The sequence below is a fragment of the Sarcophilus harrisii genome, chromosome 5 (assembly GCF_902635505.1).
Source record: "Sarcophilus harrisii chromosome 5, mSarHar1.11, whole genome shotgun sequence".
In the NCBI taxonomy this organism is placed as follows: Eukaryota; Metazoa; Chordata; class Mammalia; order Dasyuromorphia; family Dasyuridae; genus Sarcophilus; species Sarcophilus harrisii.
Window position 1 is genome coordinate 138,573,280 of NC_045430.1, and position 23,657 is coordinate 138,596,936.

The following is a 23,657-nucleotide window of genomic DNA, read 5'->3' on the forward strand; positions in this document are numbered from 1 at the left end:
CCCCCTTCCTTCACCTTCTTCCCCTCCACTATAAAAGCTTTTTCATGGCAGATGAAAATTGTTTCATTCCATCACTTTGTAGGCTCTCTATTTCTAGACTCTGTTCAGAGGCTTGGTTTTATGTGGTTTTTTCTAGGGAAACTGGGAAAGCTCATGAAGTTTCCTGGCTTTACTCTAGTCATTTTGACTCTACTTCTAGAGCTTTCTAATTTATGTCATTCCATCTCTTCCTTTCACTTTTTCCTGCACATTCCTCTCTCATATCTTTATTTAGTTTTTTTTAGATATCATCCCTTCATATTTAATCTCATCATATCACACCTGTGCTCTCTGTCTATATATACTCCTTGTAATTGCCCTAATAATGAGAATATTCTTATGAGTTACAAGTTATATCCTCCCATGTAGCAATAGTAAAGAAATTAACCTTATTAAGTACTTTGTTATTTCCCTTTTCTATTATTTCCTTATGCTTCTGCTGTGTCCTATATTTGAAAGTCAAATTTTCTATTCCACTCTGGTCTTTGCATCACAAATGCTTGATAATCCTCTATTTCATTGAATGTCTACATTTCCCCCTGAAGGATTAAATTCAGATTGACTGGATAGGTGACTTTTGGTTATGATACTAGATCCATTGGTCTTATTCCAAGCCCTCTGAACCTTTAATATAGAGAAGCTGCTAAACCTTGTGCTGTCTTGACTGTGCTCCACTGCACTTGAATTGTTTCTTTCTGGATGCTTACAATATTTTCTCCTTGATCTGGGAGGTCCAGAATTTAGCTATAATCGTAAGTCTTCATTTTGGGATTTCTTGTAGGAGATGATTGATTAATTCTTTCAATTTCTACTTTAACCTCTAGGTCCAGAATATCAGGACAGTTTTCCTTGATAATTTCTTGAAAAATTTTTGATAGTGCTCTTTTTTTAATCATGGTTTTTAGGTAGAACAAAAAATTTAAAATTATCTCTCCTGGATCTATTATCAGAACTGTTTTGTGCTAATCTTTTAAGTTGTCTTTGGCTGGAAAATTATTTGACTCCATTTTTTGTGGGTTCCGAAGCAGAGGAATTTGAGGGAGAACTCTTGTTAATCCTTCCTTTTACTTTCTTCCCTATCTTGGTTTTAATCTGATTATAGATACAATTTCATCAGCAGAATATACACGAAAATGATACTTCAGTTTCATTGCTGAAATGGACCTGTGATTTCATAAGTAGAAATAATTTTTATATAATTTGTGCAAATAGCATTCCATTGGTTCCTCATCCTGCATGATTTCCCTTCATGTTTTTTCATAGAGCTTCCTGAGAATGTACTAGCAGTGTGTTAAAATCCCATCTCTAGATATTTTCCTGTTGTCTTGAATATCAGAATAGCTCTTGAGCTACCTTCACTTTCATTTTTTAACATGTTCTATATCTGTCATTATGCAAACCCCTTTTAATGATGAATCATAACTTTCAAGTAACAAACAAAATGATGCTTAAAAATGATTGTGAGCAGAAAACATTTTTCCATATGCTTCTTTTATTGTAACTGTTTTTATACTTTTCATTATTTCAAAAGGTTTTCACAAAGGGCTGTGAAATTGCATTAAGTTATTGGAGCAAGATCAGATTTCCTAAAAGGTCAGCAAGTTCCCAATTTGGGAAGCAGTTTTCTTTATACTGTTTAAGCAAATTCCTTTCTATTTCATAACTGGAAGAATTTGTTTTGGCATTAAATCTGAACAACATGAAGTTAACCTGTGTACATGCATAAAATTAATCATAAATGTGTTTATATGGTAAATTGAGTGATTTATAGAAAATGTAAGTAAATTGAGCATGGCAAGCAAACTCTTGAGAAACATAGTAAAAGAGCTTGAATTACTTTAAAATATATTTAGATTTCAAAGGTTATATATGATTGAAAAGGAAGTATGCCTAATTCACCTAATAATTGTTTGGAAGGGTTTTTATTATGAACCTTTTTTGTAAGAAATGTATTTTTTTCAAGTAATACTTAAAACAAAACAAAATTTAAATAGAGGACTGATCTTGGCTTTCAATAAATTTAAATAATGGGACATGACTGCCTACTAAATTGAAAGTTTAACTTTTTTTCTTAAAATAACTGCATAGATGACCTTTTCAAAGGTCATTTACTAAGAAGGATTATAATTAATAAATGAGATGGACAATGGGAGGATGAATTGATGTATTTTAAATAGTAAATGTATGTATATATATATATATATATATTGTATCTATTTATTTATATCTATCTATCTATATATGATACATGAACCTGTGATTTCATCAGGTTATGAAACTCCTATTGTGGAAACCCTTCCATTAATAAAGACATGGGCTCATATCCATAAAGCATAGCGTGTGGCATTAAGACATTAAGTGTCTTGCTCATGACAGTAATACTTCTAGGATGTTATCAGAGGCACTCTTTCAAAAAAGCAAAAAAAAAAAATTAAAAATAAAATAATTTTTTAAAGGTGATCAGATTACATGGTGCTATTCTTCCTGTTTCTGTGCCCTCTGACATCCTCACCCATTCATGGATTGCATTCCTTCCCTAGCTCTGCCTCAGAATATCTTCTCTTCCTTCAGAGCTTGATTCATACAATTTCCTACTGGAAATTTATTCTGCTTCTCCCAATTGCTAATAGTGCTTACTACAGATATGACTCTGCATATAATTTTTAATTAGTTAATTAGTTCAAAAAATGTAAGCTTCTTGAGGGCAGATAATGTTTAATTATTGTCTTTGTATTTCTAAGACCTAGTAAAATAACACACATGGAAGGCACTTAGTAAATTATTTTTTTAGTTGAATTGAATTGAATAAGAATCACAGTGAACTATCAGATCCATTTGAAAAGTTTTCCTGAAATTTTTGATCCCATTCTTTTTTGGATTGTTTTTATCATCTTCTCTTTTAAAGCTGCCTTGTGACATTCATGCCTTGTTCAGTTTTACCGTGAAAGGCAATGAATGTGTAGTTTTGGTTGTTTTGTTAGGAAAGATATTATTTTAATATATCCTTCCAAATCAGAGGTAAAAAGTAAAACATTTACAACCATGGTATAAGAAAATACCTGGAGAAAATCCTCCAAGTAGGTATGTCCTTACTTAATGGAGGGATTTTTTTTATTATTATAACTTTTTATTGACAGTACATATGCATAGGAAATTTTTTACATTATCCCTTGCATTCACTTCTCTTCCGACTTTTCCCTTCCCTCCCTCCACCCCCTCCCCTAGATGGCAGGCAGTCTTATACATGTTAAATGTATTATAGTATATCCTAGATACAATATATGTGTGCAGAACCGAACAGTTCTCTTGTTGCACAGGAAGAATTGGATTCAGAAGGTATAAATAACCCAGGAAGAAAAACAAAAATGCAAACAGTTCACATTCATTTCCCAGTGTTCCTTCTCTGGGTGTAGCTGATTCTGTCCATCATTGATCAATTGGATCTGAATTAGACCTTCTAAGGGAAGATATACACTTCCCTTAATGGAGGAATTTTAAGGATGTGATTAAAAATCACATAGAAGAAGACATGAATAAGTTTTGATATGGAGTAAACATATTGAGGGGATCATTAATATCTATTAAAGAATTGAAATACAAATACAAAAGATCATGTGATATGCATAGGCACAGTGTTGTGTGGACACAGTTTTTCTGTTTTCCTCCTCCACATAACCTGAGTGGTTTCAGTCTTGGTGGCACAGGCTTCAGGACAGACCTATAGGTCCCAGCCCTGTATACTCAGGGCCTCTCACACTCAGTGGATCCTGATACCATGGAAATAGCCATACTAGTTACCTTTCCAGATGGAAGGGAATGAAGTATAGGCAGAGAAATTACTACTTCTTAATGCCTGCAATGTGCCCTTTTTTTAATCTGAAAAAAGTAATTTCATTCATGACTCACCTCATTTCCTCCCAATCTAAACTAAAGCTAGAAATATGTTTATAATGTGATGTAATACAATTAACACTAGATGTAAAATCAAGGATCTGCATTTCCAATCTAACTATCTTTTTTCTAGTTTGGGATCTTGAGCAGTTCATCCACTAAACCTAAATTTCCTCATCTATAAAATGGGAATAATGAGTGTTAGCATTATTTACCTCATAAAAATATTATATAGAATGTGATGAAAAAATCAGTAACAACAAACAAACAAGCAACTTTTAAGGCCTCCATAATGTACTTTCTCTATGAACCAAGACTGGTGCTTATATCTTCTATATTACAATCTAATTCCAGAATGAAGTTAATGGGCATAGCAGGTATATATTTTAAAGATGGAAAATAGCCAGTTTCATCTTCTTTTTCATAGTTTCTGACTATAAACTTTTTTTTTGTCACACCTGTTTTCAGGAGCTGCCTGGTTTCAGCACCCAGATTTTATTTCTTGGAAACAGAATAGTCCCACTTAAATTTTATCCACTCTGGAATTCCTTTTTAATACTAGTGTGTGGACTATAAAAATAGATTTGTAAAATGTTCATCTAACATATATCTAAAATTCATTGTGTATCTAAAAATTCATTGAAGCTATAATATGAGGGCAGATCTTAACCATATGGCATTAATGGCAACTATTTAAAAATGAGACACATCTTAATAGTTTAATAATAATTGGTTATAGCTACAAAACTCCTTTGATATTCACAACAACCTATTATAAAGGCATTATAAGTATTAATTTGTTGTTACAATTGTTCAGTCATTTTCAGTTGTGTCTGTTTCTTTGTGACCTCATTTAGTGTTTTCTTGACGAAGATTACCAGAGTGGTTTGCCATTTCCTCATCCAGCTCATTTTACATGAAACTGAGATAAATAGGGTTAAGTGACTTGCTCAGGATCACACATTAGGTAAGTTTCTAAAGATGGGTTTTAACTCAACGAAATGAGTCTTCATGACTTCACCATCTACCTGCCTATAAGTATATAGATAAGGAAACTGAGGTTCTGAGAGCTTAAAAGACTTCTCCAATTGCACAGTTAAGAATAGTCATTATTTGTAGTTAAGTTCAGAATGTTTTTTTAAATTTTTGAATCAGTTCTCATTTCATTACATCATATTCTTTAGACATCTCCTCAAAGGGAACACTAGAACTATTCATTTGAAGAATATCTGTTTGCAAATGAGTAAATAACTTGATTGATTACAAACAAGTTAGGATGACAAAGAAGTTAGACACTTCTCTAGATTAATTTTAAACTCTTTATCAGAATAACTGAGACAACTCATAAATTTTACCACTCTTTGCTGCCACTTTTCAGGATGTAAATAGAATCTTCAAAATTGTTTTCCTTTTATTGTTAAATTAGGGATTGTATTCATATGGTGACTGACAGATTATGATTCATGTTTTGATTACTGGAATATGATGGGCTTGCATTTTAATATATAAAAAATCCTCTCAATTAAAAAAACCATTTTGGGGAAGAGGATCAACTTTGTCATAGTATTTTAGATACAAATATCTATACCATAGCCTATGATGTTTATTTATTTATTTTTTTTGCTTTGCACACACCAATATTAATGTATGTTTATAAAATCTTTGAAGATTTGGTAGATTCACTATTGCTTTTATGACTTGCTAATTAGAATCAGTAAGACTATTGATAATAGGTACATATAGAGTGTGTGTGTATGCATACACACATATATGTATACAAGGCCCATATGTATATACATATAAGTACATATTTGTATACATACAAACACTACAAAAATAGGACAAGAAGCAAAAATATTTTTAGGGTACAGAAATTGAATCAAGAAACAACATTGCTAAATTTGAAATAGAAATATCTATTTCAGTTGAGTGACAGTATAGGAAGCTGATTAGCAAAGGAGCCAGAAATCTGAAATGGGCACAAATGGGTGGCAATGAGGATTTTACAATTGTTTTTCCTGAGTGGTTTGACTATGAAATAGAAAGAAAATATGTTAGTAGCCTAAGAGAACAGCATGATCAGGTAAGATTTGCTTAAGAAGTTGGAAGACCTAGACATCTTTGAATCCAGCTGAAAAGAACCTCCAAGAGATGGAGAGAAGGAAAGGAGGGAGGGAAGGGGAGAGAAGAATGGAGGGAGGGAAGGGGGAGAGAGAGAGACAGGGACAAAGACAGAGAGACACACAGAGAAACAGACACAGAGAGAGACAGAGACAGAGCAAAGAAGAGGAAGAAGAAAAAGAAGGAACAAGGAAAAAGAAAAAGAAGGAAGAACAAGAAGAGAAGGAGGAGGAAGAGGAGGAGGAGGAAAAGAAAAAAGAGGAGGAGGAGGAAGAAGAAAAGATCAAATGCACAATACTTTGAAGTTCTTTAGGAGAGGGGAAGCCTCAAAAAATGTGTAGTAAATAACAATAGAGAATGCATAAGCACAAGTAATTGCTTCTATTTTATTTCTTTACTTATCTCTTTGTTGCCAGTTTGTGTTGTTGTGACTGAAGGGCCACACATCAGGGAGAGATTTATAATCCCTTTTGACAATGTTCTAGGTTTTTTAATATGATTTAAATATTGTGCATAATTGGTCTTATTCTAATAGTTCTCCCTTATCTGCAGGGATATGTTTCAAGAGTAACAAGTGGAGGTCTGAAACTAAAGATAGTATGGAACCCTATGCAGTTAATTCTTGTTTCATGTAAAGTCATATTCTGCAAAATTCTGAAAGAAATCATCATTTCAAAAAACAAAAGATGTTAACTTTACTGTATAGTACTTTTCTTTCTCTCTCAGCTCCTGCCCCTCCTCTCTCACTTCTCAATCTGCCTCCCCTAACATGCCCTCTCCTCCTCCCCCCCCAAAAAAAAAAACCCTTGATGTGAAAACAAAAGAATGAATGCACTGTTATCATCTTAGCTTGATTTGTGATCTCTTGCACAAAGAGAGGAAACCTTTCTTTTTCTCTGCCTACACTACCCTGTGAATGTCCCTGTCCCTTTTGGAGATCTCCTATCTGTCCCTTTTGCCCCATGTATCCTTCAACCTGTGCCAGCATTCTCTATTCTTGGGTGCTTGGCTACCTTCCTACTTCCCTCACTCCCCAGTGATAGAGAAAACCAGTGGTTTGTGGTTTTCTCTAATCACTGGAAAATGAAACCTTAGATAAGGAGGTGGGGAGGGGAAACTACTACACATATTTTTCCCCTAATAAATTTAATTTCATGTGTGACCTTTATGTAATTCTTACCAAAAAAAATTGACAACATGCAACCAGCCTCTTAATTTTCCTGCTATCAGGAATAACAAAGGAGGACTGGAGAACTAGAAAAAAGAACAACTACGTGCTGACCTTATTCTCATTTGTCATACATTTAAAATGCAAGGGAATTATATTGTGATGTTCAATTTGTCCCCTTCCCCCTTTTATTTCCTTTCCCCTACTTTACATTTGTTGGTATAATAGATCAGAGGTGGAATCCCAACAGCATTCCACAGTACTTTAGGAAAATTTCTATTTTTAAGTTAAACTAACTGGAACATTGTGATGAAAGGTACTTCAGAAAATGTCCTCACACTTGCAGATCTATTGGAATATTTAGAACCTCTCTTCTTAAGCTGGGATCCATTGGCCTATTTGACTTCTTGACTCCCTTCTGACTCTAGATGTAGATGCCCATTTTGATTACTTCATTCAAGACGATATAAAAAGACAGACCCTGAGCTTCAGGAACATGCTTCCCAAATGTTTGGGTATATTCATATATCCCCGCCAAAAGCTTGTACAGCCTTGGTGCCAGGTATCACATTGCTCTCTTTTCCTGTCAAAGGCACCATAAAATGTTGAATCTTCCTTTCATTGAGAAGTGTGATTTCTCTTACATTGCTAGCTGCATACTTAAAGCCAGCAACAAATACCATGCAGTACCTAGTAAGCTGCTTGATCATTTGTTAAGTTGAATTGAATTGCCATGTCACTATTGGGTCCCCATTTGATACTAAGCAAGTCCTCAGTAATGTAACTTGAATTATTAGCTGCCCATGGCACTTGCTCACTATTGAGAATCTCACTTTCTTCTATCATAAAGGAGAGGGAAATGCACAGTGATATTGGGTATTAGTGAAATTGATAGTCATAGACAAATTTTGCCCGAAGTCATATGTATTGATTTATGGAGAGTATTTCAAGTGTCCCACTGATAAACTGGCCCTGATTGGTACCCACAGTATAATGATAACTCATAATTAATAATACTTTAGATCTCATAGAATAATATTTTTAATGTTCTATACAGCCCCAAATCTATGAAATCTTTGCTTTTTCTGAATATTCACATTGGATAAAGGTTGTAAAATTATATTTTATTGGATCAAGTAGAAAGAGGACACATATATTTATTTATTCTCATTTGTATATATTTTCATAACAATGTTTCTATTTAATATCCTCAAACTTTATCTCTATTTGCTCTCTGAAATTCTGATTCTATAAAAGTAATCCAGTTCCATTTAAAAAACTTATCTGTCATGTCTATAAAGTTCACATTCAGATCAGGGCATACATTGTAGAAATCTTTTGTTGATAATTTTATTTTATAATTTCCTTAATTATTCAGCTTAATGATCTCATAAAGGTAATACAACCCCACATATTTTAGAAGTGAGATTAGTTTTATGTTGAATAGAGGAAAAAGCATTAAGGATATAATTTGCATATAAATATCAGATGGCAAATTACATTAATGACAACAGTAATTGTTTATATGGAAGGTCATACATATGGGCTGATACAGTTTGTGTAGTTATAATGTTGTTCTAGTACAAATGCTCTGGAGAATTACTCATCAAACTATAAGTCTTGCCAAAGTGCCAAAAGACTGTAGTTCTGGCACATGACCAGTTTGAAACATTATGACTATAATCATTATAAATAAGTTTAAAAGCCTAAACACCATGTGGCAGGTTAAAGGCTACTATTTATAGCCAATTAGTACCTGACTTTTAATGTTTTGCAAACAGAGTCCATTTTATTGCTTTTAAACAATACTTGCCCACGAGGCAGGCGAGTAAAATACACATTGTGGGAGGCAGTACTTGACACATGTGTGTCATCCTTCCATACAGAGAAACATATAAACAAAATGAAATAAAAAAGTAGAATTAAATAGTAAAATGAAGAGATGTATCTTGGCTAGAATTATACTGTGGAATGGCTCACTTAAATATATTGCATTAATCTTGGTTGAAATTAAATATGCCACTTTATGAGAGAAATTATTAAGATGATCTTTTTCATTCAGGCAATAAAATCTGTTCATTGTTGTCATTTTGTTCCTGCCTGCTTACACTTCTGTTAGGTGTCATAATAACATAATAATAAGCTGTAATAATCTTAATTTTGTTATTATTATGAGACCCAATAGGGTGCCTAGATGAAATGGCTGTTTTTTTTTTTTTTATTTTGTTTTTATTCTTTAGTCCTAGATATAGGTTATAGAAGGCTAAGGCATGGTCTGTTAATCAGTACAAGGATGATTACAGAAATATTGAAGATGTAATTGAATGCATTTGATCTTTTACTTTTTATTCCTTTGTTGAGTAGAGAGTTTTGAAGTACCACTATACCCTTTTGTTAGATTTTAACAATGTTTTATGTGGAACAAACAATTTCATTTTATGAGGTTTTATTGTTATTAAACTGTGGAGCAGAACCAAAAAAGGCTTATTCTGACTGCCAAAAGAAATGAGAAAAATCATCTTCCTTACTAACTTGGCAGAACATGTACACATTTTGGCTGAAAAATATACCCCTCTGTTTCCATTGTGGTCTTGTTTTAATGTCTTTTTTTTTTTTTTCACATGGGTGATGAAATGAAGGGTGCAATCTTTAGCCTTCTCGACATTTTTAAAATTCCCTTAGCCAAACCTGATCTACTTTTCATTCATAATAAAGCCCAAGACTTGTATTGAACTTCATTGTGGCTTTTCTTTCTTTGGTTATTCCATAAGTGCTAGGAGTCTCTGTGGATGGGTTTCTTACTTTTGATCACATCATTCTTTCACTTTCTTCTTTCTCTTCAGGATTCTTTTCATGATATGTTCTCTAGAACCTAAAAGGTTGAAGTATTCCTTTTTCTTCTCTGAGCTCAGAGAATACTTATCTAGAAAATAGGAGCATTTAGCATATAGGATCATGAACACATAGTTTCAGATTGGAAGAAAGCTTAGGGGAGACATTTAGTTCAACACCATTATTTCTTTTTTTTAAAAAATGGAGCTTATAATAGAATCATAGGAGCATAAGATTTTGAATTGAAAGGAATCTTAGAAATCATTCAGCTAGCTAACTACATTACTTTATAGAATAGAGAGCTGAATTCTAGGGAGCAAAGTCACACATCTAATGTAGGTATCATGTGAACCCAAGATCCTCTGACTTTTAATTCAACATTCTTTCCTCTTTAGCAAACTACTTAATTTTTTTTTGCCTTGTATTACTTGCTATCTTTAATGTGTGCATGAATAATTCAAATAAATTATAAACTCATTAAAGGGGATAGCCCTTACATCAAATAGTAAGTGCTCAGTAAATTTTTGTTGATTGATTGACAGATTCTTCTTAAAGGCAGCCATAGGTGGTGGTTTGGCTAAGTGCTGAATGTGGATTCTTAAGATCTTAGGTTTGTCAGTTCTAATAATATCCAAATCATATTAGGTTTCATATGAAAATAACTTGTCTACATTTTAAATTTCTGCCCTGGAATAATCATTATGAAGTAGTGATTTGCTTGAAGTTTAAGATGCACTAAAGTTGTTTAAATGACATCAGAACAACCAATTGAAAAATGAAACCCTCAGTCATCTTGACTGATATTTTCAGAGTTGTTGAATGTATTTGCTTTTGGCTTCATGAAGAGGCAGCCTAGAGAGCCAAAAATGTGGACAATTAAAAGAATGAGAGAATGAGTAAGGATTTTTACATCAAAAAAATGTAGACTTTAAGTGTAATGTATATATGAGTCATAAATATAGTGAATTATTTTAAATAAAATAGACTCAATCTAGATCAAGGACAATAGGTATTGTCTAAGAATACATCTATCTAAATTAAGAGAAACTACTATGAACAAAAGGCTGACCACTGAGTAATGATTTTTTTTGGTCCACAGTAATGCAAAAAAAAATTTGCTAATATATGATGGCTTTATCAGTATGGCATATTCCTATCAGGAAAATAAATAATTTTGAAATTTGTGCTTTATTCTTCAACTTAAACATTTATAGCTTTTCCTTTTTGAATAATAGTTTGCCAATCTGATCAGTTAATTTCCTTTTCTTCTTTCAAATCATCCAGGTTTTTTGTTCCCTCTAGTGTGTATATATATATATCTATGTATCTCTATATATAAAATTATGAAATTGAATTGGTATATGTTAAATATGTATGTGTAATCTATATATATATAAATATGAAAGTTCACCCATTGGGTAAAAACATCAAAAGAATATGGGAAAAGAATATCAACAAAGAAAGGACTCCATTGCCTGCTCAGGTTCAATATATCAAGCAAAATTTAATGTAAATAATTCCTTATTGAAAAGATCCTATACTTTTTAATAATTTTCTAGGCCAGTGGTATTGTTTAAAAGAGCTGTGAGAAAATTAAGTGATTAAAGTATAGTTTTTCAGTTTTGTATGTCCTTTGCACATCACTATAGTCATGCCATAGTTAAATTTCCATTATAATATCTGGGTTAATTCCAGTAACATGCCATCTTGGGCTGAGTCTGATTCAGGCCAATCTCATGGTAGTTAATGTTTGGTAATGGAATAAAATGAAAATTTGTAGTTCATTCAACAATTAAATAAAGGACATTTACTTAGCTGTAGCAGAAGCATCCTTCACAGCTGTACCTTACCAGAGTTGCCCATCATTGTCAGACATGAGAGAGAGTTCCTACTGCCCCATATAGCTGTTTTTATGGTCAGAGAACCAGGAAGTGATGTCATAGCCTGAGCCTTTAATTTCATGAGGCACACATGTTTTTTAGGGTGGTTTCAATAACTTTTAAAGTTATTCAGCCTAACTTGCAGATAGATGGAGCTTAGTATATTGCCTTTACTAGGTCACCGTGTTCAATATGTACCCGCATTGTTTAAAGATTTGAAAGACAGGAATATTTGAATATTTTTAAGACTATGTGATTTCATTGGTATGGGTGCACCCTCTACTGGTGTCTATTGTAGTACCATTTTATTTTACATGTTTCTTGCCATATCTTACCTTAATTCCTTAGTAGATCCAGCAAATATCTGAAAGAAAAAGAAGGAAGGAAGGAAGGAAGGAAGGAAGGAAGGAAGGAAGGAAGGAAGGAAGGAAGGAAGGAAGGAAGGAAGGAAGGAAGGAAGGGGAAGAGAAGGAAAGGGAAGGAAAGGGGTAGGGGAATATTTGATTTTGAATATGCTGAGAATGTCCATAAAACATGCAGATATAGATATCTAATAGGTAGCACTAGTGGTAGCAGGGGTATGGGGAAGAGACTGAAGGAGGAGTTTGGGAATCATTTGTACACACACACATATAATGGGATATAATCTCCTCTTAAACTGAGTTTAGAATCAGAAGAAATCATCTTCCTGAATTCACAACTGGTCAAAGATACCTGTTATCTGGGCAAGTCATTTAACTCCATTTACCTCGGTTTCCTCATCGTAAAATGATTTGGAGAAGGGAATGGCAAACCACTCTAATATTTTTACCTAGAATACACAAAATGGGGTCACAAAGAGTTGGATATGAATAAAACTACTCAACAACAACTATCTCAGAGAAAACATTACCATATTGTAGGGTAGAAGACATGAAGCTTGATTTACAAACCAAAGAAAGCTTTCTGACTCCAGGCTTGGTAGTCTATTCACTGTACCACCTAGCTGCCCCCAATAGGATAGGGCAACTGCTAGGTAAAAGTGATGAGGCAAAGAAAAAATGTTATGAATGACATCATTTGAAAAAAAGATCATGCTATGAGACATTTTTGCGGGGGAGGGGGAAACAATGAATTTGATTTTCGACATGCTGAGAATCCATGACTTGCAAATGGAAATCACAAGACATACAGATGTAGAGATCTACTAGATAGCACTAGTGGTACAAGATTATGGGGAAGAGATTGAAAAAGAATATTTGGGAATCCTTTGTATTAAACTAGATATTGAAGATCTGATGAATAAGGGCTTCAGACCAGAGAGTTTAGGAATATAGAAAGATGGGGGGAAACTGGTTTATTTGTTCTGAGAAGATTTACAAATAAAATAAAATTCTTTTATTACATAAATGATGACTATTAGGAAAATAACTATTTCCCATCAACACAGAAAATAGAAGAAAAGACAATTTTAAAATTATTTTCAATATGCTTCAACTATTTATGCAGTTTCTATAATATCCAATTACCATGTTTTTTTTTTTTTTCAGATACACTGGCCTAGCACAGTCCTTCAAAAGGAAGAATGCATGATGAAAGGAAAAGATGAAGTAAGTATCCTTTATTGTAAGTCAAAACAATGATCAATTATAAAATTTATTTTAAAATCCACAAAGGACTGAATTGCAAACCATATTTTAAAAGAATGTACATAATTCAACTACAAAAAAAAGAAATAATAAAAAATAAATGAAATAAATTATAAAGCCATCTAATCCCATGTTATATATATATATATATATAATTTCCCATGTTAAAATCTCAACCAATTTCTTATTCAGTTAAGTGGAGGGAGACAATCAAAAAGAATCTTTTGATTTTAGGAAAAACTAAACAGTATTCAAGCATGATATCATTTTGGTTGATTAAGTAGAAATAAACTAATGAAAACTAATTGAAGCATTAAATTGTTTATGAGAGTTCAAAGAAAGGGGACAGCATTGAAGACTAATAGGATGAGGTAGAAAGAAGAAATTGTGTTATAGAAAGAATGCTATACTTAAACATTGTCTGCTCTAAGTCTTTGCCATTAATAAATGGTATAAAGTTAGGCAAATCACTTAACTTTTGAACCTCAGTTTTCTCATCTGCAAAATGGAGAAGATAATGCTTGCACTACCTACATCACCACTTTATGTAGTTTTAGCTAAGATGCAGTGGAACTTTATATAACCTTTTAAAATATACAAAGTTATTTTTACATGTATCACATGATGCTCACAAAAACCCAAGGAAGTAGTCATTGTGTTATTATTTCTATTTTATGGCGGAAAAAATTGAGGCTCAAGAAGGTTAAGCCTCATCCAAGGTCACTTAGCTAATAAAGGTTTGAGGTGAGATTCAAACCCAGAACTTTCCTAACTCCGAATACTAAAGCTTTCCTGTTTGGTCAACTATGATACTATTTTATCATATCAATGTACTATTTGAATTATGAAATTATCTTTAACATCTACAAAATTAAATATACTTTATGATTAATTATTTTGAATAAATGAATTTCTATATAAAAAATCCCCACAAAATTCTCACTTCCATTTTTTTCCTATTTATCCCTCATTTTTGTGTAAATGTTTTTCCTTTAATAATTATAATTCAATAATCAATTCAATAATTTTTCCTCTGGTTCTACTTTTTTTCATTCCAAGTTATTTCATAAAGCTTTTCTAGAGTTCTTGTCATATTCATACTTGATCTTAATCCTACCTTAGTGTTCTGTTGCAGTGAGCAGACCATAATTCATCCAATCCTTTTCAATCATTGGATATTTATGTTTGTAATAAAGCTGAAAAGGTGCTGGACTTGAAGTAATCGGCAAGACCTGGGTTTTAAACCTGAGCCTGTGATCTAGCCACAGCCAGATCAATTAATCTCTTTAAATACTCTATTTCTTCATCTGTAAAATACCAATTATATCAATATTCCTTGATATACTTAATGTGTATGTCAAATGAGATAATGTCCAAAGGCTTAAAACTCAGGTATCCAATTTCTTTCTTTATAAATAATGGTGTAATTGATATATTTGAATAGCTTTTTTCTTAATGTATTAATAACAATCATGAGTTGAAGAAGCAAATTTTTACAATTCAGGGGGAACAGATTTTGTGAGCCTTACACAAAGGAGGTATCAAGAAGACAGATATTTGTATATTTTTTTCTAGGTTCAGCTCCATCAAGGAATGAGTCATCCTTTTCTCCTTTCCCATTCTGCTACACATGATTGGGAGAAATAATACAAGAATGCTCTCTTACTCTAAATTCAGTAGACATAAAATGAAGAGGGAGTTAAACAGAGTAACCCTGTACTCCCTTTGTGTCTCCAGAATTTTGCCAAAGATTAACTCGTTGGCTACCACTGCCCATTGGTCTGTATGTACAAACTATAGTATTAGCTATGAAGAGACAATATATATTCTTTAATAGAAGTTATTCTTTCAATCAGGGATAGGACTCAAATCTCCAAGTCTTCTTGCCTCTGAGGCTAGCTTTCTATCCTCTATGCCATAGAGCCTCTCTTGAATTAGGTAGTTGAAAACAATTTATAATATTAATTGGCCACATTTTTATATTCAAAATCAGTCAGATCCCCTTTACAAACAAATTAAACTATATTCATAGGAATAAATGCACCTTAGTTATCTGATGAAATACAATGTACAGTGACATACTAAAGCAAGTTTTTTAGTGGATTAATTTGTCTCTACTAACTCAGAAACATAGAACATCAGCAAATTTCTTTCAAGTGGCACAAATAGATTTGTGAGTTTCATATTGCATGATTTTTTTTCTAAATCACAATAATGTTCCATATCCCAGAAGTTTGTATACATGTTTCCTATGAGTCATAGAAACCTTTCTGAATTATATTTTTCTGACTTCATGCTGACTCACTGTTTATAGTTACGTTCAATAATACGCCACTTAAAGTGTAGCTCCAGGAGTTGTTTGGTTACTTAGTATAATCTCTTGGCAAAGGAATCTCTACACTTGAATAATTTGGAGACATTAGCTATATTTATTTTATTTGATTGTACAACAAATATTTGTCAAATGAATGAACTATACATATTCTTTAATTATATATATACTACCATCCTTCATATTTAAGTTTAATACTTGTGACATTCTTTGGTTTTTTTCCATAGAAGCATTCGCTTGGTCATAATAATTTATGTTTATGTTAGTCCAAACCCCTTTTTTTTGTTCTATTGTCAACCCATTAATTTCTCTGTCCCTCAAGTCAGAGAACAAAGGTAACATAGATAAAGAAAATTTATGTGAACAAACTTACCTTGTGAACTTGGGCAAATGACATGAACTCATTGGACCTCAGTTTCCTCATCTCTGAAATAAGGCAAATGTGCTTAGATGATACATAAAGTAACTCCCAGTTCTAACATTGTATAATTTTTTTGTTATAAGTAAAAAAAAGGCTCAAGGATTTGTTTGGCATCATGTTAACTTTTCTCCTCTCTCTCTCTCTCTCTCTCTCTCTCTCTCTCTCTCTCTCTCTCTCTCTCTGTGTGTGTGTGTGTGTGTGTGTATGTATGTGTGTTTGTGTGTGTTTTCTCCTTGTCATAGAGTGAATGTGCAAATTTTGTTCGCGTGCTGCATCATTATAACAGAACACATCTCCTGGCCTGTGGGACTGGAGCTTTTGACCCTCTCTGTGCCTTCATCAGAGTTGGACACCAGTTGGAGGTAAGATATCTTTATATATTGCCTACAGTGAAGGTAGTACTTAAAAAATGTTTTGCTTAAAAACAATAGAATTTTTTCTGAAAGATTTGAAATGTTCTTTTGTGTTTGGAAATGACTAGGTGGCTCTGAAGCAGAGATATTAAATTTCTTGTTCTTATACATATACTGCTTTTTGATATCATAATGGCATGATACAAATAAAAAAGGTTATAAAAGAGAATACAAATTGCCTTCCTTTACTTTTCCTGGATTTTAAGAATATTCACATTGGCAAATAAAGATTCTATAGGAATGATATTTATTCTAAGAAGTGTCATATTTTCATTTTGTTGATGAGTAGCTCAGCTATCAATGTTAGTAAAACCTAATGGATAGCAGCAGTTTTCCAAAAACAATTGTTTTACAGGTTTCTTGGTCAGCCATAATCCTGGTATTCCATCAAAGGAAAAAATACTGGGCCTTGATCAGAAGATGACCTCAAATTTGGTCTTTGTTGCTGATTGACTGTGTATCTCTGAGTATATTACCTAGCATCTTTGACTATCAGCTTCTTCATCTGTAAAATGGGGAATAATACTATGTTTTACAGTATTGTAGTAGAAATGTAAACTTTAAAACAATATATAAATATGAAATATTTACTTTACTCTGTTATTTCCACCCATGATTTTTTAATCTGTCAGGGATACAGAGAACAAAAATATTTCATTGATTCAAAAGTTAAAGATAGAATCCTGGGTATGTTTGGATGGTACAAATCAACAATGTCAAACTCAAAAAGAAGTTGGGGCTACTAATCTGTGCATAAAGGGCTCTTCAGGCTGCATGTTGCTTTGCTTATTTAAAATATATAATGTTATCTGTATTTTATTGTATTTTTATTTTTCTTTTATTCTGACCTGTTTTTTAAAATATTTTTCTAATTACAGTTAAAAATTAAGCATTCATTTTAATTTTTTTGAGTTCCAGATTTTCTCATCATTTCTTACTCTTTTCCATCACTGAGAATGCAAGAAGTTTAATATAGGTTATACATATGCAGTCAGGTAAACACATTTCCATATTAGTCATGTAGTAAAAGAAAATACAACAATAACAAAAAAAGAAAAAAGAAAACAAAATGCTGCACTTAGACTGCCACTTTCTTCTCTGGAAGTAGATAGCATTTTTGATCAAAATACTTTTGGAATTGTTAAATAATTCACAGTTGATCATCAAATAATATTGCTGTTATTATGTACTATATTCTCTTAGTTTTGTTCACTTCACTTTGTATTGATTCATCAAAGTTTTTCCAAGATTTTTTTTTCTGAAAGCATCCTTAATTTTTATAGAACAAAGGCATTCCGTCACAATTACATACCACAACTCGTTCATCCATTCCCCAACTTATGAGCTGCCCTTCCACCTCTACCTCCCTCCCTCAATATCCAATACATTGCCAATGCAAAAACAGATGCTATAAATAATTTTGAACATATAGGTCCTATTCCCCTTTTTATGTCTTTGGGATACACACCTAGTAATTACATTGCTGGATCAAACATTTTGCACAGAACCAGATTGTTTACTAGGATTATTGGATTTGTGCACAACTTCCCCAACAGTTCATTAGTATCTCAGTTTTCCCACAGTCCCTCCAATATTTGTCAATTTCATTTTCTGAGATATTAGTCAATAAGATAGGGGATTAGGTAGTATCCAAGAGTTTTATTTTCTTTTTTTTTGAAGTGATTTAGAGGTTTTTTATATGACTATAGATAATTTTGGCTCTTTGAAATCAAATTTCAAATTTGAAAAATGCTTGCTCATATCCTTTGACTATTTATCAATTGGGGAATGATTTGTGGTCATATACATTTGACTCCATTATCTATATATTTGAGAAATAAGACCTTTATCAGAGAAACTTGCTGTAAAAATTTTCTCTCACCTCCCCCCCCAATCCTATTTTCTGCTTTCCTTCTAATCTTTCTACATTGGATTTGTTTGTGCAAAAATCATTCAAATTTAACATAATCAGAATTATCTATTTTATATCCTGTGATGATCTTTATTTCTTGTGTGATCATAAATTCTTCCCTTATCCAAAGATCTGATGTTTCATTTGGAAAAAAAAAAAAAACTAGACCCATTATTTATCAGAAGTTTTAATAAAGTAGGGATTAATAATCACACTTTTTCATGAAACTTGATAAGATAGTTGGATTATAATAGGTTAAATTATTTTCCCCAGAAACTATTTATTTGAAACATTTACAAATTGATCAAAATATAGTCTTTGAACTAAAATATTAGCAAAATTCAAGGATTTTATTTAAAAAGCATGATTTTCCTAAGTAGCGTCAATACTTTTCTCACAAAAAGAGCTGACTGCATGGAATTGGAAGGAAAGAGACAAATTTTCTTATACATATTTGTAATAAGAGGAAACGTCACATTTATGATGTTGATTGTGGACTTTTGCAAGACTTAGAACAATTTTAATTATCTAAGAAAAACTATATGATTTTTAGTCATAGAATGACATGCAACTGAGAACACTAATGTCTTTGTCTGATTTATACTATTCTTTTTAAAAACAAATATGTATATATGCTATCAGTTTGAGACATTTGATTAAATAGCATGAAACATTCCTTAATCATGTCTAAGAGCTTTAATTAGGATTTTTTCTGTTTAATAGTCTTTATAAGTTGTGAGATATGTAATTTGAGATGTTAATAAAGATAATGACTTCTGGACTTTTGTTCCTAAAGATTTATGGCGATAAATATAAGATGCCTGAAATTATGATTTTTTAAAGCATGGGTTGGGCAGGAAATCAGTATCCAAAGAATTGGGTTGAAGTTTTTACTACATATAGTATTTTGTAATCTTGTACAGATGACTAGTTATCTTGTAGACAAGATAGTTGTTGGCAAATTATTACAACTAAATTTTTATTACTTAGTGTTAGGATTTCTTGTTTCATCAGTTCGAGTGTTCCTTTCACTAATTCAGATTGCAGTTATTTTCTGACAGTGAGCAAGTTGTTTTTGTGAGTTGCTATAACCAAAGAATATATTCCCTTGAGACTCCCTTTCCAACAGAGTTATTATGTTCCTTGCTTGGCAGACATACAGTGAATTATTGGGTTTTTATTTTAGTATTGTAATTATCTTCTTTATTGAAGATACTGGAGTCAAAGAAAGGTAGATGATCTAGTGGCTAGGAGTCAAGGAGCTGCAAGTTTGAATTCTGCCTCAGAAAGTTTATTAGTTATGTGAATCCCAGACAATTCATTTATTCTTTCTTATCTCAGTTTTCTCATCTCTAAAATGGAAATAATAATATCTATCTTAAAGGGCGTTTTAAGGGTCCATGAGATAGTATATGTACTTTGAACACTTTAAAGGGCTATATATAAATGTTTTCATATATAGCAGTATTTTTTCTATTTTGCTTTTCTCTGGGTCAAATGATATGAGTAGTTCAGTAACTTTAGGAACGTAATTGCAAATCATTTTTCAGAATATCTAGACTAATTTCACTACTCTACCAACAGTGCATTAATGTGCTTTCCCTCTCTCAATGTCTTCAAGGTTCCTCTTTTTATATCCAGTGGAGAAGTAATAAGGTGATTTGATAAAATAGATTTTTGTTTTAAAAAACAATCAAATATATGTGTATATGCGCATATAATAAATAATGCAAATTTGAGCCCTCATATTTATATTGTTATTAAAGAAGTCTGTAATTTTAAAGATGTATGAATGTAGTTTCATAAAATTTGTTCTCAAATTTATTATTCAAATGTGTTTGATTTTGTTTATTTTCATCAAATGAAAACTTGCAAAAATCTCATCCTCTTCACAAAATTTGGAACTGCACCTGGAATTTTGTCAGTCTTAAATATATGGGTTCCACTTTCCATGGACTTACAAAAACATACCTTTGCTACATTGTTTTATTTGCATAACTCACTTTTACAAACTCTAATTCTTTGTTTTATTTATCACTGGCTGACAGAATCTAATAGATAGAAGGGACCTCAGAAGCTATCTAGTCAAGTCATAGAACTTCCCATAAAATATAGAATAATATTGCCCTGTAAAGTTTATGTAACAAATAGTTACATACCTTTGAACTTCAGCACAAAGGACTCCATCCTCTCTATCCTTACGGAAAAGGGTCTAAATAAAGCTTGTAAATTCTTTACTGTCAGTCATGTCATATGAGACAAAATTATGAAACTTGTTACTGCTCAATTTTGGATTCTATAGCATGGAAACATCTGATTCATTCCCTATGATTGCTTCTCTATCATAACAAAAAAGAAACAAAAGCATTAATAATTAAAAAGATTTCTAATTATCAATGAACTGTAATATAATGATTTTTCTAAGATGAAGTAATTAAAAAACCCTGAATACTCTTTTTTTTTTTGAAGTTTATTTTTTTTTTTATTTAATAGCCTTTTATTTACAGGATATATGCATGGGTAACTTTACAGCATTAACAATTGCCAAACCTCTTGTTCCAATTTTTCACCTCTTACCCCCCCTACCCCCTCCCCTAGATGGCAGGATGACCAGTAGATGTTAAATATATTAAAATATAAATTAGATACACAATAAGTATACATGACCAAAACGTTATTTTGCTGTACAAAAAGAATCAGACTCTGAAATATTATACAATTAGCTTGTGAAGGAAATCAAAAATGCAGGTGGGCATAAATATAGGGATTGGGAACTGAATACTCTTTAATATAATTTTGCTTCCACCATTTTCATCAGGACTATAAGCCCAACATCATGCAAGTAGAAAGAATGCTTATTTCAGAATTGGTGAACATAAATTCAGAAAGTGCTTTTGATGCTGACTATCTGTATGACATGGAAAAAAGTTACTTAACATCTCAAAATCTTAATTGTTTTCCTCTGTGAAATGAAATGGTTAGACATTGTGTGTCTTAGGTCATTCTCAGCTCTAAACCTATGATTGTATGTTAACAGAAGCAGACAGAATTAAATCCATATTATAAATTTTAATTAAATATCTTCTCTATACAGTTAGGCTAACATAAGGCTTTACCCTTGCCCTCATCGGGCTTACATATGGCTCATAAAGTAATAACTGTAACATGAAATATAAAAGAGAAAAGCATCAGAAACATATGTTCAACTGATCCAGCCCTTCTGGAGAGTCATTTGGAACTATGCCAAAGAAGTATAAAAATAGTGACCCAGTATCACTACTAGGTCTGTATCCCAAAGAGATCTTAAAAGTTGGGAAATGATACACATGTGCAAGAATGTTTGTAGTAGCTTTTTTGTGGTGGCAAGAAATTGGAAACTGAGTGAATGTCCATCAATTGGGGAATGGCTAAATAAATTTTATATGAATGTAATAAAATATTATTATTCTATAAGAAATGATGGGCAGTCTGATTTCCAAAAAGCTTGAAAAGACTTTCATGAACTGATGCTGAGTGAAGTGATCAGAGCCAAGAGAATATCATACACAGTAGATCAAGATTATGTGATAGTCATGTATGATCAACTTAACTCTTATCAGCAATACAGTGATATAAAACCATTCCAAAAAACTTGGAATAGAAAATGTTGTCTGCATCTAGAGAGAAACTATATAAACTAAGTACAGATTGAAGTATACTGCTTTCACCTTTTTCTTTCTTATGGTTTTCCTTTTTGTTCTGAATTTTATTTCACAACATGACTAAAACAGAAATATTAATATGGAATTCATATGGTAATTAAAATGATTATATATATACAACCTATATCAGATTGCTTGTTTTTTAAGGGGAAGGTGATAAAAGAGGGAAGGAAAATTTTGGAGCTCAAAAATCTTAGAAAAATGAATGTTGAAAACTTTTTACATGTAATTGGAAAATAACATAATGTCAAGAAAAAGAGAAATATATTCAAAATAAAATCTTACTAGAAATTCTAAAAGAAAAATATTTATAACCAAGGCTTCTCAGGAAAAGATGAAAAATAGTAAGAAGAGAAGGTTTAAAAACTATTAAAAGAACAGATTATTTTTTCCAGAATGTACAGTTCCAGAGCAGCTAGATGGTACAGAGGATAGAATGCTAGCCTTTAAGTCAGGAGGAGCTGAGTTCAAATCTAGCCTTGGATATTCAACATTTTCTAGCTGTGTGACCCTGGAAAAGTCATTTATCCCCAATTGCCTCAGCAATAAATAAATGAAAACAAAACAAACAAAAAAACAGAATGTGCATCCTAACAATCCTTGTCTTATAGAAATATGGGGGCAATAGTATACTATGGGTATTAGATGAAACTAGTACATTCTTTTGTGGAATTTTGTTGTTGTTATTTTCTTTGAATAAAGTCTGAATTATTGATTCAAAACTGTATTCCAAACATAAATCCCTTCTTTTGTCCACAAAATTAAATAGCAACAAGTTGTTTCGTGTTAGTTATGACATTTAAAAATATTTTTATATTTTTATTATAACAAAGAAGCACAGTTATAGAAAACAAAGTGTTACAGTGAGTGCATCTGACAATTCATGCAATTTTGTGTATCTTTAGCCCACTAAGGGTAGTACAAAGTATACATGACAGTTATTAAGGTCATTCAGTAATTTCATCTATTACAAGGTTTTTGTATTTTGACTAAAGTTGGGCTTTGAGGAAACCTGTATCCAAATATGACTTCAGATACTTAATACCAAGTCATTTTGTTTAACCTCAAGTGTAAAATGGGAGTAGCACCAATCTCCAAAGGATCAATTAAAATACTTATAAGGCATTTACTAAAGTACCTGGAACATATTAGGCACCATAAAAATGCCAGCTTTCATCATTATTATCACCATCACCATTATCCTTATTATCATAGTACAGAGCATACTTATAACTTCTAAATAGCTATTGAAATGGGTTCTGTCACTGAAGATCTGCAATTATTCTGTAACATTCTTTGAGGTTTGTCTGAGGTATTGT

General features: G+C 32.1%; 1 protein-coding gene across 1 annotated transcript in view; it reads left to right on the forward strand.

Annotated features, from left to right (window-relative positions):
* The window catches only part of SEMA3E (semaphorin 3E), a 339,675-nt gene that overhangs the window by 204,133 nt on the left and 111,885 nt on the right, over positions 1-23,657 (forward strand). The window contains exons 3-4 of the mRNA XM_031938651.1: positions 13,461-13,520; positions 16,555-16,674. Of these exons, the coding sequence (XP_031794511.1) occupies positions 13,461-13,520; positions 16,555-16,674 (180 nt within the window). The remainder of the gene's footprint in view (positions 1-13,460; positions 13,521-16,554; positions 16,675-23,657) is intronic.